This window comes from Artemia franciscana, chromosome 16 (genome assembly GCF_032884065.1).
Source record: "Artemia franciscana chromosome 16, ASM3288406v1, whole genome shotgun sequence".
NCBI classification, from domain to species: Eukaryota; Metazoa; Arthropoda; class Branchiopoda; order Anostraca; family Artemiidae; genus Artemia; species Artemia franciscana.
In genome coordinates, this window is record NC_088878.1 from 21029041 (window position 1) to 21044708 (window position 15668).

The 15668-nt window shown below is 34.5% G+C and overlaps 1 protein-coding gene across 2 annotated transcripts in view; it reads right to left on the minus strand.

Annotated features, from left to right (window-relative positions):
• Positions 1-800: 800 nt before the first annotated feature.
• LOC136037205 (uncharacterized) overlaps positions 801-15668 on the minus strand; it is a 68234-nt gene continuing 53366 nt past the window's right edge. For both annotated transcript variants that reach the window (XM_065719784.1, XM_065719783.1), the window contains exons 6-8: positions 13134-13337; positions 7920-8087; positions 801-1261 (exon numbers count right to left, since the gene is read on the minus strand). In XM_065719784.1, the coding sequence (XP_065575856.1) occupies positions 894-1261; positions 7920-8087; positions 13134-13337 (740 nt within the window). In that variant the 3' untranslated portion in view covers positions 801-893. The remainder of the gene's footprint in view (positions 1262-7919; positions 8088-13133; positions 13338-15668) is intronic.

The window sequence follows — 15668 nt, forward strand, 5'->3', positions numbered from 1 at the left end:
GCCCAAAAACTCGTTTACGCTATCCTACTGTTGTCCACAACAACTCATTGCTGATAATGTTAGTAAAATCAAGCAAAAGTACTTAATTATTTGTTTGCTCAATGTAAGTTTATTGTTTATTATGTAGTGTGCAATTTTTTGAATTTAACTAAGTAGTTTCTTTGCTTCATAGTAACCTATTCTAACTATCGTTGGAAGAACAATGATATTGAAGACTTAGGGCAGACACCTGCCCCTTTACTTTTTGTTTTATTGGGTAACCAGTATCAAAAACCTAAAATAAAATAAAGTAAATATCCAAAATAAAAAAGTTTACCAAAACAAGTTTTCAGATATCTTAAAAACACATTTAGGCTCGTATTTGTCACACATGTTCCAACATCTCTTTCCTTTGAAGGATACCCCATGCCCCGTGACTTACGGGGTGTAGACCTCCTGTAACCCCTGGTTCCCACTGCTTTTATTTCGCGCGAAATCCTGTGACATGTGACAAAAGACACAAATCGTGCGACAAACGACGCGAAACCATTCGTTTTGCTGCAAAGTCAGATGCGTTGATTAATTTCAACTTATACGACAAATCCCATGCGTTGTTCTGATTAAAAAAAAATAATCATAACCAAAGTCATAAAGCTGATTGAAAAGCTAATTTTGGCTATTAGGTGCTTTTAGAGTTCGTCGCAGCGACGCAAAAGCCTGCGTTTCTTTGTGAACCTCCATCCGACTCTGTCGTACGTCTGTTCTGCCAGAAAAAAAAATCGTTGTTATGGAGTCACATAAAAGTAATAAATAGCATTGAATAATACAAAATTATTTATTTACAAATTATCATTTAAAAAATAGGAAGGAATACAGTGTCGTGACAGTTCTAAGCATGATTCAACGCGATATATCTATGCCTTATCACTCAAAATACCAGGTACCGCTGATTCTTTCTCGATATCATCCAATGCTGGGTTATCGATACCAGTACCATATTCATAATCAACACCTAGCTTATTAATCATCTCATCAGCGACTTTCTTTAGCGTATCTTCATTTTCATCATTTTGCTCTTCAAAAACTGGGTTTTCACAACCTTTGTTTTCATCAGCAGTTTCAGTCCTTTTTCCATCCTTCTTCGTGCGCTTAAGATAAAGCTCTTGAAAAAGAAAATAGGCAACTGCTGAAAAAGCAGATGCTACTGCCATCACTTTGAAGGTGTTTCGATGACCGATTGTCCCAATCAATTTGCCACCAATAACACTTCCCAATGCACGACCTAAAGTAGAAATAGGGACAATTTGAAGATATATCTTACTTTTTTTACATTTTTCTATTGTTAGTTTTATTTTCAACACTCTTTTTGTTTAATGACAAAATAAAACCAAATTTTTCCATTTATTGATCAACGATCAAGACCGTATCCAGGAGTAGGGTTAGAAAGTTTCCTCCAAGGAGTTTCGTACGACTCGTAAAAATGTAACAAAAATCCAGAAAAAGAAATTTTTGATGTGTTTTTTAAAGTTTTATTTGTAACAAAACCCCCCTCCAGCCCCAACCGAAGGAAATACCCCAAATCTGAACAAAAATCCTCACTATCGCCCTGTCAATGATGGTTTTCACAACAACGATTCTTACGTCACACACGCAACAACTGGAATAAAGCCAGAAGCTGTCAGAAAGTCCAAGCTTATGAATTGCGAAGAGTTTTGAACCAAGGACAGCATCGAAAGCTATTGATAAGCTTAAACATTCAGCGGTAGAACATTTCTATTGGAGGAGATAATCGTTACAGTGATGGCTGCAGCCTAGTAAAGAACAAACCATGACTCTTAACAACCAAAAACAATAATGGCTATAATAAATGCTGACTGGTGAGAAAAAATTGTCATTTGTTGCTGACTCTGAAACCGTGGCTATCATCTAGATTAGTCTTCATATTAAAAGTTAAATTTTGAAAACCAATTTATTGGATTTAAAAATTTCTCTGAAACCCCTTAAAAATGGCTTCTCCCTTCCTTTTATATCAAGAAATCCCTGTTTTACCTCGTGGAAGCCGTACTGCAACTACAGAAGGAAGCACAATCATTTCATTAAAAACACAAAAAGTTTTCTCCAGCACCGGGTGGGAGCTGGAACATCGCAGAAAGCTATGTAAGTGTTCATTTAAAGGCCACTGCTTACACCTATATAATTTTGAAAATTCATCTTGATAACAAAATCATAAAATGCCGAAACTGGAATTCTTTGTGTCATTTCTGGAGTGAGAAGACTTGGAAGCAGCAATAGAGTGCACCATTGAAATCGCTATGCAAACTTCAGCCAGATATTTACATTCCCCCTCTTCCTACTTCCCGAATATATCAGATTCATTAAGCATAATATTACCCATAAAAGGCTGCAACCCTGACAAAGAAGGAATCTTAATGAAAGTCACACCATGAAGATTCAGCGTATCAGAAAACCCCATTGCTAAGATTTCAAGCCTCTATCTACAAAAATGTAGATTTTATTTTCGTCAGAAAAACGGTCACAAATACATGTTTTTTTTCCAAGGGTGATCGTATCGAACCAATTGTCCTAGAGAATTAGAAGAGGATTCATTTGTACGGAAAATAAATGCTCTAGTGTCCTTTTTAAGTGACTGAAAAGACTGGAGAGCCTTAGTCTTCCTTCCATGCCCCCTTTCCCCAAAAATCATTCGACCAGTATTTTGAGATAGCCATTTTGTTTAGTATATATGAAAAGTCCGAAAAATCATGTCTTTGGAGATACACTGACCTCCTCCCTCAGCCCGTGAAGATAGATCTTCAAGCTATAGAATTTACCCATTGTTTACGTACAGTGTTTGGTATTGGGAAGTAAGCAGACATTTTTCTGGGGGAAGGGGATTTTTGATCGGGATGGGTTTCCATAGGAATGCTTTCCCATGTGGAAGGATATTTCTGGGGTTAAACTTTCCAGGGGAAATTTTTGCACTAGGGAGATTTGACATAATTCCTATACAAAACTCTTTTTATTTGTCCTACTTTATCTTTGCCCATTCGCTTTTGCATATAGATATGTTCCCGGGGAATTCCTGGAGGGAAATTTTCTGCGTGTTTGGATTTCCAGGAAATAATTTCCCCGGAAGGAGGATTTCTGGAGTGATCGGAAAAACAAAATAGAACTTAGTCTTTTGCAAATGAAAGTATGATAAGTAAAATTTTTCAGGCTGAATCTTATGCAAGAAATTTGACTTATTGGAGAGGGGAATTTTGAGCGAGGATGGAATTGTCCAGAAAATTTTTCAAGTGGCGTATTTTACGTGGGAGGAACTTTCCAAGGAGGAGTTTACCATGAGGGGAGGGAATTTTTTATCAAGGGTGAGTCAGATTTACCGTCATTATTTGAAAAACATAAAGAAATTAAATATATAAAAAAACAATTTTTTCTACTAAAAGTAAGGAATAACATTAAACCTCAAAAGAACATATATTATTTAGTGTATAAAGGGGTTAGCCCCCTCCACAATACCTTGCTCTTTACGCTAAAGTTGGGCTGTTTGTCCCAGTTTTTTTTAAGAATGACTCCTGAAACACAAGGGTCCTTTAATTAAATTTGGAATTTTGTTTAAAAGTACTAGAAACTTTAGCCTGAAGAGCAAGGTATTGAGGGGGTAAACACCTTCATATACGGAATGATTTTTATTCTTCTCGAGTTTTAATGTTGCTCCTTACTTTAAGTTGATTTTTTTATCTAATGTTAACAGTAAAATTAGTTATGGAAACTCATTTTCAGATATTTCTAAAGGAGGATATATAATGAATAATCAGATTTTCTATCAACGCCATTCTAAAATAACTCAAATAATAGATTTCTAGGGATACTTATCTATCATTTCGTGGGAAAGTTTCCGAGAGGTAGAGCTTAAAATTTATATTTGGTGCCCCACTTTAATAAACACTGGCTTTGAAATTTTCGTATCACTGCTTGAGTTTGACAAACATTTTTATTTGTCGAATTGACTTTTTATATTTAAAAAACAAGCAAAAATCAGTTTAAATAAAATGAAACATTCCTAACAGAAATAAAGAGCAAAATTGGAGATCAAAACGAACAGAAATTGTTATTACTCTGTTAATCAACACATATCTATAAAAAAATTGAAATAAACAGACTCATTAGACCTTTCCGTATTTGTAAAATTAAAATTTTCTTCCATTAAGAGAAATTCATTTTACTCCAATTAATTTTGTTCCTTTTCAAAACACTTTTTGTTGTTTGTTGGTTTCAAATATCCCCCCAAAGTCCATTGATCTTAATAAAAATCACAACATCAGATTCAGCGTATAAGACAGCCTGATTTTGAAGTTCTCTTCACAAAAATGTAGAATTTTGCATTTTATAAACACGCATGCGTATTCATTTGCTCTTTTATTCGCTTTTGTTTTTTCTCAGGGGCGATCAATTCGAACCTATGATCCTAAATGAATGGGAGAGGGTTTATTCAAACAAAGTTCTATCGTCCTTTTTATGAGACCAAATAATTGGAGGGCAAAAAGCCCCTCTCTGATCCCTAAGTTTTTCTCCAATGAAATTGAATTAAAATTTTTGAATAGCCATTTGATTTAGTACAGTTGAAAGGTCCGTTAACTATGTCTCTGGAGATGACATGACACCTGGAAGCCCCTGGGGAAAAGGATATAAGTTATGGAATTTGACCATTGATTGCATAGAGTATTTGTTTTAGTTAATATTAAATAAAAAAATAAGTTTTTCTTTAACTGAAAGCAAGGAGCGACATTAAAACTTAAAACGAACAGAAATTACTTCGTATATGAAAGGGGCTGATTTCTCGTCAACGCCTCGCTCTTTACGCTAAAGTTTCACTCTTTCTCTCAACTCTACTTTTTAAAACAGTAAAAAGCTTTAGCGTAAAGAGTGTGACGTTGATAAGGAATCAGCCCCTTTCATATACGAAGTAATTTCTGTTCTTTTCAAGTTTTAATGTCGCTCCTTACTTTCAGTTAGAAAAACTCGTTTTTTTATTTAATTTCTGAACGTTTTTGAATCAATGCATGTTTTGATTTTGGCTCTCCGCAGAGGAATAATTAAAACGAAATTTGCATTTTTTTTTTTTTTTGGCTAAATGGCTTTCTCATAGTTTTGATAAAAATGATTTTGAGAAAAAAGGAGTGGGGGAGGAAGCCTAGTTGCCCTCCGATTATTTGGTTACTTAAAAAGGCAACTAGAACTTTTTTACGAATGTTTTTATTAGTAAAAGATATACGTAGCTTATAAATTAGCTTACGTAACGCACTTTTGTATTCTCATGTTTCTATTACATATATGAGGGGGTTCACCCCTCCTCAGTACCTCGCTCTTTACACTAAAGCTTAAATTTTGATCCCAATTCATTAAGAATGACCCCTGAATCACAAAAGCCGTAGAATAAATAGTTGAAATTACTAAAAATACTTTAGCGTAAAGAGCGACTTATTAGCAGGAGGTGAGCCCCTCATATGCGTAATAATTTCTGTTCGTTTTAAGTTTTAATGCTTCTTCTTACTTCCAGTTGAAAAAACTTTTTCATATTTACTTTTTCGTTGTTATTTTTTAATTAATGCTAGAAAATCCTGCGCTCCCTTCATGGAAATTTTCTTCCCCCATGACAAATTCCTCGATGGAAAGTTCCCCCAACATATCCCCCTCTTCTCAACCGCTCCTCCACCAAAAATCCCCCTGAAAACGTCTGTACACTTCCCAATAACCATTACTATATGTAAGCACTGGTCAAAGTTTGTAACTTGTAGCCCCTCCCACGGGACTGTGGGGGAGTAAGTAGTCCCCAAAGACATAGTTATAAGGTTTTTCGACTACGTTTAATAAAATGGCGAGCTCAGAATTTTGATCCGGTGACTTTGGGAAAATAATTAGCGTGGGATGGGGCCTAGGTGCCCTCCAATTTTTTGGTCACTTAAAAAGGGAACTAGAACGTTTCATTTCCGTTGCAATGAGCCCACTCGCAACATTCTAGGACGACTGGTTCGATACGATCACCCCAGGGAAAGAAACAAAAGAACAAACAAATAAACACGCATCCGTGATCTGCCTTCTGGCAAAAAATACAAAATTCCACATTTTTGTAGATAGGAGCTTGAAACTTCTATACCAGGGTTCTCTGATACGCTGAATCTGATGGTATGATTTTCGTTAAGATTCTATGACATCTAGGGGGTGTTTCTCCCTATTTTCTAAAATAAGGCAAATTTTCTCAGGCTCGTAACTTTTGATGGGTAAGACTAAACTTGATGAAACTTATATATTTAAAATCATCATTAAAATGCGATTTCTTTGATGTAGCTATTGGTCTTTGAGTTTTGGTTACTATTGAGCCGGGTCGCTCCTTACTACAGTTCGTTACCACGAACTGTTTGATATGGACTTTTTTTTTAGCGAGAGCTTTCCATAGGGAGGGAAGAATTGTCCGGCCTCTGCGGAGGGACAGAGAATTCTTGGTAAGTTTTGAAAAACGATCAAAAATGAAATAAAAAGATGCAAAAGAAAGTAAGAAAATTTTTTCGATGGAAATTTTCAATGAGGAGGTAATGAAGAAAAGTTCCCGGGGATGGGTGGGGGGTCGGTAATTTAAGTAGAAGTAAATTTTTTGCAGGGTAATTTTTTTGGGAAGGGTTTGTCTAAAGGAAATTTTTCACAGAGAGGCGAGGTGGATTTCCAGCAAAATTTTGAAAACGATCAGAAATTGAATATAAAAACAATTTTTTCTACTAAAAGTTTGGAGCAATGTTAAAACTCAGAAGGAACACAAATTATTCCGTAAATAAGGGGGTTGATCTTTCCTTAACCCTTGCTATTTACGCTAAATGTTTACTTTTTGACCTAATCCCTTAAGAACGACTCCGGAAACGAAAAGTTCGTTTAATTGGAATAAGAATCTTTTTCAAAGCCCTAAAACACCTGAGCGTAATGAGTGAACATTGGGGGAAGGGGCACGCCCCATTTTATGCAGAATAATCTCCAGTAGTCTTGAGGCTTAATATTTCTCCTTACTTTCAGTTGATTTTTTTTATTTAATAAATATAAAAAAATAACCTGACAAAAATCTTCGTCAAAATCAGGTACTGATGCAAAAAAAGAATAAATGAATAAATCAAAAAGACCAGTATTTGTTAAAATATGGCCTGAAACATAGATTTTAAGTCCTCCCTTTTGTCTCAGTTAATAAAGCAAAGTTTTGTTTAACGAAAGAGAAAACTGACATTAAAAATGAAAACGAACAAATATTACACTACACAAAAAGAAGATTCTAACCCCACAAATGCTGCTTTTAACACCAACGTTCGTCAATCGCTGCCCTAAAAGTATTCTAAAAGGGCAACAAACATAGGCAGTTGGGAATACTAGGTATTTTATTTTTACCAATTACCTTTCAAAACATTTGAAATGAAAACTTTAAGTTTTTTTAACTCTTGAACTGGTGTACTGAAAATAAACAGTATTAACTTATCGTTGCATAACTCTAGCTGGAACACATGCCTGAGGAGATAGGTCACACTTCGCCGTAAAGAGCAAGTATTTGATGGGGTAGGGGTATTAGAATTTCCAGGAGACAATACAATTTTTCTTACTTGATTTTTTAGGATATACCCAAATTTCTTACTGTTTATACCTTTTATTTAATCGCTGGAGTTAGAAAGCGCGATACCAAAAACTGTACTTCAGACTCCTGCAGAAAACCTTCCAAAAATCGACTACGTAAAGGACACGTGTAGCTTCAGTTTCTCGCTTCAATCTAAGTTAGGGCACCAAATATTACACCAAATTCTTATCAGAACCTGTTCTTCAAAATTTACTTCATGAGGGTGCATGTAGCAGCTAGTATATGATAAAAATACCATTGCGGTTGAAAGCATAAAATCAGCCAGAATTCTTACCTAAGGCATAGTAAGATTTAGAAACAAGTCCTTGTGCGGTCGCCATCGTCGTTTGGGTAGCAAGATTGGCAGCATATTGCACCATACAAGTCGTCATCAGCTGAGTAGTTACAGCTTCCATTGCTTCATAGACGAGACATACCCAAGGATTTTCCAAATAAACATAACCTGAAGAAAAATGAACAATATGAGTAAACTCAAAAGTATCAGAAATGAGTCATATCTTCAAAGTAAAACTTATGACGGATAGAAATAATTATTCAAAAATGAATCAATGAGCCACAAAACGAACAGAAATATAAATGAATAATCAAGGCAAAGTGAACTAAAATAACTGTATAGAGTGTAAATAACAATAGTTCGACAAGTTGTGTATATTGTGATAGCTTTCTTTCGGAAATTTGACGAAGTTTAATGTTTATTTGTTAACACAATTTAACAACCATTTAATATATAAGGTTGGACCAAGTTACTCTCCGATTTTGCAATTTTTTTTTATTAAACAAATTTGTACTATTAAAAAATCTCTTTTTTTAGTAAAAAATATAAAACAAGAAAACTACAAAAATGTTTAGGAAATTGTTTAAGAAAACTAAAAAAATGATGCAAAACAGTTCTGCCAGGCTGCATGTTGCAATAATAACCAAGAAGACGTGTGAATAACTTTACTAAAAGAATTTGATCTTGACTGCAGTTCTGTTAAAAAAAAAACTTGAATTGTTTTCAAAGCGTAGGCAATGAGAGTTTTTTTGAATTTTTAGTGTAGCAATTTCACTAAACATTTTAAAACTAGCTTCTATGCAAAAAAAGTCAAGGGGTAGCAAGTAGCGACGTTAAGCTAAAGTCGGGAGTTAACGAAAAGATCCATAGCCTAATGAAAAGCTGCTAATAACCAAACAACAACAATTCCACCATGGTTTCTAGTCTAAGGCCATACACTAAAGAAAGAATTACAGTAAAGGCCATACAGCCATACGGTCATACGGCCATACAGTAAAGCAACTGCCTCCCATCTAAACTGAATTAAGATCTAAAACATTGTCTTATTTAAGTGGTATTTTTTTTCATTTGTGAAATAGCAGCAATCACTTCCTTGATTATACTAAATAACGTGCGGTACAAGATTGCTCCAAAGTTCCAACCCATTAATTTCAGCCCAGAGATTTCACAAGCTGAAAAGTCATGATGGTTTTCTAATATACATATGGTTGGATCTCCGATAGCTCTCAAGGCAAAATCCCAGGCTCCATATAATCAGCATGATTTTACGAAAAACTATTATTTTAGAGAAGAATTACCAGCATATGAAAAACACTTCAGTAGAACTCTAGAAGAATCTAACGCACTTTAACAAAAAAAAAAGACACAAAATTATGTTTCACAACGATACCAGATTTGAAGTCACACTTTCGGAGCTGCAGAAGATCAACAAGCAGAGCGGTACATTATGTAGCAGCCAGAATATACACTGCACCTTTCTCTGACCAATTACCGTTTTCTTAATTACGACAGGTATTTCTAAGAGGCATTCTTTCAACGAGCTCGCCAATTACAAAAAAAAAGGATTTTATCGCTGCAATAATTAAACTTGTTTTCCACTTCCGAAAAAATTTACTGAACAATATAATTTTTAGCCCAACACAAAGTTTAGTTAACTAGCTGTATTTTAAAGCAATTGTCGAGCCTTCATTATGTAAAGGTGTCATCTTATGGGGATATATACACAGAATAACCTCTATTGTATTGGTATAGCTGGACCCACTAGACCCAAGTAAGGTTTACGCCGGGAAGGTGCATTACCTCAAAAATTACCCCAAGACCATTGTCCAAATTTTGTCATTTGGTCCCTCATTATTCAGTACTTCATAATTCTAGGTTGAATAAATCGGTTGCCAAAATGTTGATTGACTGAAGAAGAAACGACAGGGGATAATGATAAAAATATTTGTTTCTGATTCTAAGTACAACGTACCTATCATTGGGTAGGAATAAGGGAGATTAGAAATACTGAGTACGAGGGATGTGTTCAACCAAATTTTAAGGCATGTGGATAAATAAATTAGGGTCTAACAAATATATTTAAAGTCAGTTTCCGAATAAATTAGCTGCATTTAAGAAATGACAACGAATTTAATTATTAGAGTGTATTTATATATATAATAACTTCGTATTCAGTATTCCTTAGGGTAAGAAAAAGGGATATTAGAGATATTTAGTACGAAGGATGTTTTCAAGCAAATTTTAAGGCATGTGGTTAAATAATTTAGGGTCTAATAAATATATTTTAGTCAGTTCCCAAATAAATTAGCTCATATAAAAAATGACAACGAAGAAAATTGCCAAAGAAAAAACGCTACCGATTTTTATTATTATAATGTGTTTACATGTATAGTCACTTTAGTCACTTCGTGTTTAGTGCTTGTTAGGGTAGGAAAAAGGGATATTAGAGTTGCTCAGCACGAAGATGTGTTCAACCCAAATTTTAAGGCATGCGAATAAATAAATTAGGGTCTAAATAATGTGCTTATAGTCAGTTTCCGAATAAATTAGCTCCATATAAGAAATGACAACGAAGAAAACATTTTACTGAATTTAATTATTAGAACGTGTAACTTCGTATTTAGTATTCGTTAGGGTAGGAAAAAGGGATGTTAGGGTTAATTAGTACAAAGGATGTTTTCAAACAAATTTTAAGGGATATGGATAAATAAATTAGGGTCTATCTAATTTATTTATAGTCACTTCCCAAATAAATTAACTCCCTATAAAAATGGAATCAAAGATAATTATCAAAGGAAAGACGTTACTCAATTTAATTTTTAGAATGCATTAAATATATATAGTAACTTTGTATTTGTTACTCGTTAGGGTGAGAAAAGGGGATATTGAAGCTATTTAGTACAAAAGACGAGTCCAAGCAAATTTAAAGGCATGTGGATAAATAAATTAGGGTCTAACAGATATATTAATATTCAGTTTGCAAATAAATTAGCTCCATATAAAAATGACAACGAAGAAAATTGCAAAAGAAAAAGTTACTGATTTTAAATATTGGAATGTGTTTACGTGTATAGTCTGTTTAGTCGCTTTGTATTCAGTGCTTGTTAGGGTAGAAAAAAGGGATAGTAGAGTTATTGAGTACGAAGGATGTGTTCAACTAAATTTTAAGGCATGTGGATAAATGAATTAGGGTCTAATAAAAATACCAAATAAACTAACTCCACATAAGAAATGACAACGAAGAAAATTGCCAAAGAAAACATGTTACTGAATTTAATTATGAGAATGTGTAAATTCGTATTTGGTATTCGTTTGGGTAGGAAAAAGGGATATTAGAGGCAATTAGTACAAAGGATGTTTTCAAACAAATTTTAAGGGATATAGATAAATAAATTAGGGTCTAACAAATTTATTTATAGTCACTTCCGATATAAATTAACTCCCTATAAAAAATGAAAACGAAGATAATTACCAAAGGAAAAACGTTATTGAATTTAATTTTCAGAATGCGTTAACATATAAAGTAACTTTGTATTTGTTACTCGTTAGGGTGGGAAAAGGGGCTATTGGAGTTATTTAGTACGACAGACGAGTCCAGACAAATTTAAAGGAATGTGGGTAACTAAATTAGGGTCTAACAGATATATTTTTAGTCAGTTCGTGAATAAATTAGCTCCATATAAAAATGACAACGAAGAAAATTGCAAAAGAAAAAGTTGCTGATTTTAATTATTAGAATGTGTTCACATGTATAGTCAGTTTAGTCGCTTTGTATTTAGTTCTTGTTAAGGTAGAAAAAATGGATATTAGAGTTAATGAGTACGAAGGGTGTGTTCAACTAAATTTTAAGGCATGTGGATAAATAAATTAGGGTCTAACAAATATATTTATAGTCACTTCCCAAATAAATTAACTCCCTATAAAAATGGAATCAAAGATAATTATCAAAGGAAAAACGTTATTCAATTTAATTTTTAGAATGCGTTAACACATTCAGTAACTTTGTATTTGTTAATTGTTAGGGCGGGAAAAGGGGATATTGGAGTTATTTAGTACGAACGATGAGTCCAAACAAATTTTTAGGCATGTGGATAAATAAATTAGGGTCTAAATAATATAATTATATTCAGTTCCAAAAAAACTAGCTCCATATAAGAAATGACAACGAAGAAAATTGCCAATGAAAAACCGTTTTATATACTGTTTACTATCCAATATTTGTTTGTGATTTTCTTCATTTAATCAATAGTGGTTCATTCATTAAGATGAGTCCGCTCATACTTGTTCTTTCAAACAATTTACTTTGCCAGATTTGTTTTATTGTGTAAGGCTGGAATGTTTAGTTTGCAGCCGTTTCCCAGCATATTATTGTTCAAGCCTATACAGTGGGATCATCACCTCTATTCATCAAGTTATGGCTCTAGATTCGATGTCTTAAAAATCATATTGTGATTCTCAGTATCGGTTGACCGTCTCAAAGACAAAGGGCCCACTGGCCAATTTTTCCAAAACGCTGGGGAATTCGCAAAGCTGTTTTAGTAAAAATTTATCCGTGATCTTAAATGAATCAACAACTCGAAAAGCTAACAAAAGGCTAGTTTTAAATAAAGAATAGATTTAATTTTTTACTAGTTTTTCAGCAAAGCTTTCTTTATCATTGTGACTGCAGCATAATTAATCCGTTCTCTGTGTCGGCAAGATTTTCAGTCAATGTGACTATGACCACAAGCAGTTCCAAAAGCTGTCAAACTGCTCGTATAATACTTCTTCTGAACTGGATTTTCACGTTTACTAAGCAGGTATGCTAGAATATTCTTAGGACCTGCCCTTTCCTAAACCTCAAAAAGAAAATTTTGCTCTGTTTTATCGAAATACTAAATTCAACCTTTCTAATGTTGTAAGTTATATTAAGTCGGGATATCTGCATCTCCGGCACAGTGATAGGATGAGTTAAATAATTTTTCTAATATTTGCTGGAAAGAAGGGGTTGGCTTTCGTTTTATGTCGTTTATTCAGGTGTCTTATCCAAGCTCTACAAGTTATGGCAAGACCGTCCGAACAATTCTAAATAGTTTGGCCACACCATCTATAAAAGTTGATAAAGGACTAGATAAGGCGATTCTTCAAGGCACCGTGTCTTCTTAACCTCTCTTAAAAATAATCAGTAAATCTGGAAGATAAATATATATTTAAGTATAAGAAAATGATGCTTACCGACAAAGCGGAATATATATACTATGAAGCCAATAACATAGATATTTATCAGTCCGATTTTCTTCCACAAGGGCTCAAAGAGTAGAAGAAATGGAATACCAGATGCTCCAGACACGGTAATTGTTAATCCCATAAGTAGGTTAGAGCCTCCTAAATCTTCCAAAAACCAGAAAATGAACGTTTCAAAGTATCCCCAGAAAGTACCTGAAAGAAAAAACAATACAGGATGTGAAATTAAAACAAAACTCATGACACTGCACGCCTAAACGTCCAAGATGTATCTCTAGATCACGAATAATTTTTGGTAATATGCAGTTCGGGAGCCATCTATTTCATCCCCGTAATATGCGTTTTGTTTTCCTAGCTTGATTTCGAAGATGGAAAACTTTCGGTATATGAAGAATTAGGCCACATTTTTGTAAGGTTAGAAAGCAAGTACTGGCTTAGTCCTTTTTTAGTTTGTTATTTTTTAATGCATACAAAGCACAAAGTCGTCGTTCATATTCTGGATAATTCGAGGTATTCCACAGGACAGGACTGTCACGATGTCACAGGATTGACATGCCACTTGAGCTAAGCGGAGTGCTCTGGCCCAAAAAGAATACCCAACTAAAAACCCTGTGAAATGATATAGGACGACTAGTTAAAACAGTGAATTATTTTCCTGCTGCGACATGATGGGAGTTGGTCTTCGTTTGGAGTATAATATTGTCAGAATCAAATGTGGTAAAACTGGGCAACCGTTCAGCATAGGACATCACTTAGCTTAGAGTATAAATCATTTTCAGTATTGCACTTCCACCTCTGAACAGTGACTTATGCAAGGGAATTACACAGCAAACAGTCGTGTTAGTTAAAATCCCACATTGTGACCAATCAACTTCATATGATCTACGAAATATTAAGAGAGAAAAGCGGGTTTAGTTTAAATAAAGCATCGGTTTAAAACTACTTCTTTACTTAAATTAAACCCGTTTTTCTCTATTAATTTTTCGTAATTGGGAAAGTAGTGTGGTCTCTAAATTTATTTTCATACAATCTATATTTTTCTACAAGTTTCCACATTGATAGGAGGCGGGGCTCCCTTGCTCGTCCACTTCCGACAAAATGTTTGAATCTGATCTTTTGAAATCCAGATTCTTGAAATATAGAACAAAATTTAGGCTGTTAAAACGGTCTCTGCCAACTCTTAGGTAATGTTAATAAGCCAAACTCCCAAGTTCCTGGATATAAATAAAATTAGAAAACAACTTCAAGGAAGAAGAACATAAATTTTTAATTTGTCAGCTGATTTGCAAACGAAAACACCAAATAGACGAATTGCAAAACAATTCTAGTGACATACCTAAGAATTAAAAAAATTGACAGGGTTCTTCCTGACCCCCCCCCCACTCCATACACACTTGTTTATTTTGGTTTTATTTGATTTTAGAAGCATTTCGCTTTTGACCGATTGTACTAATTTTCGCCGAAATTCATAGCTGAAAGGACAATGAATCAAACACAAAACACAACAGTATGTATAAGGTGAGCCTTCTTGATGCGAGAATTTCAGTGAAGTTTGCAGGAGTTTCCACAACGGGGTTTATCAACTCCAGAGATTCACAAATAGGAGTTGGAGTAGAGCTGTTTAAAACCTTGGTTTATCCACTCCCTCTAGCAACTTTTAGACAACACGAAATCCTAATCCAGCTTTATGCAGACAAATGGTCTAAAGTATGTCAGATAATTGGCATAAAAAAGAAAAAAAATAAAGCATTTACTCTTTGGTGGGTACTGGACAGGAATTATTTTACCCCTTTTTCCAAAAAGCGAAATTCCATTTTCTTTATCCTCCCCCCCCCCAAAAAAAAAAATTCTTGGAAGTTTCAGCTAAATCCCCAAACATGAGCAGGTTTCCTGCTGTACCCAAACTATGTTCAAAATACGATAAATCACCTTTATCGGAATCTACTGACGGTACGCAATCTCTATAATGGCAAAAATTTGGTTGCTTTCAGGCAGACAGCATGCAAAAAAGGTATACAAAAAAGGTAAACGAAGGTATACTTTCATGCGAGGATCGCAAAACTAACTGACAAGGTTCAGTCATAGCTCCTCTTTTATTTTAATTTATGTAGATAGTATGAGATTTTTTGTCCCTGGTTACTTAACGTCTTTTGCTGATGACACTGCTATAACTGTTATTGCCAGATCGTTGCCGGACTTGATAGAATGAGCAAACGGTGCTTTAAAGGGAATTCATACGTTTGTTACACTCAGTAAACTTGTTGTGAATGCTTCAAAAACAAATTACATGGTTTTTAGGAGGACTGGTGAGCCCCAAGAATTACCTTCAGATATTAAGTACAACAGTGTTTCTTTAAAACAAGTCCAAGAAACGTGTTACCTCGGGTTTCTTATTGACTTCAAACTGAGTTGGAAGGCGCAGAGTGACCTAGTTCCCTGTAAAGTGTCAAGGGGAGTTGGAATGCTGCGAAGTCTAAAAATGTGCCTCCTTTGAAGGTTTTAATGTCGCGGTACCATACTTTAATA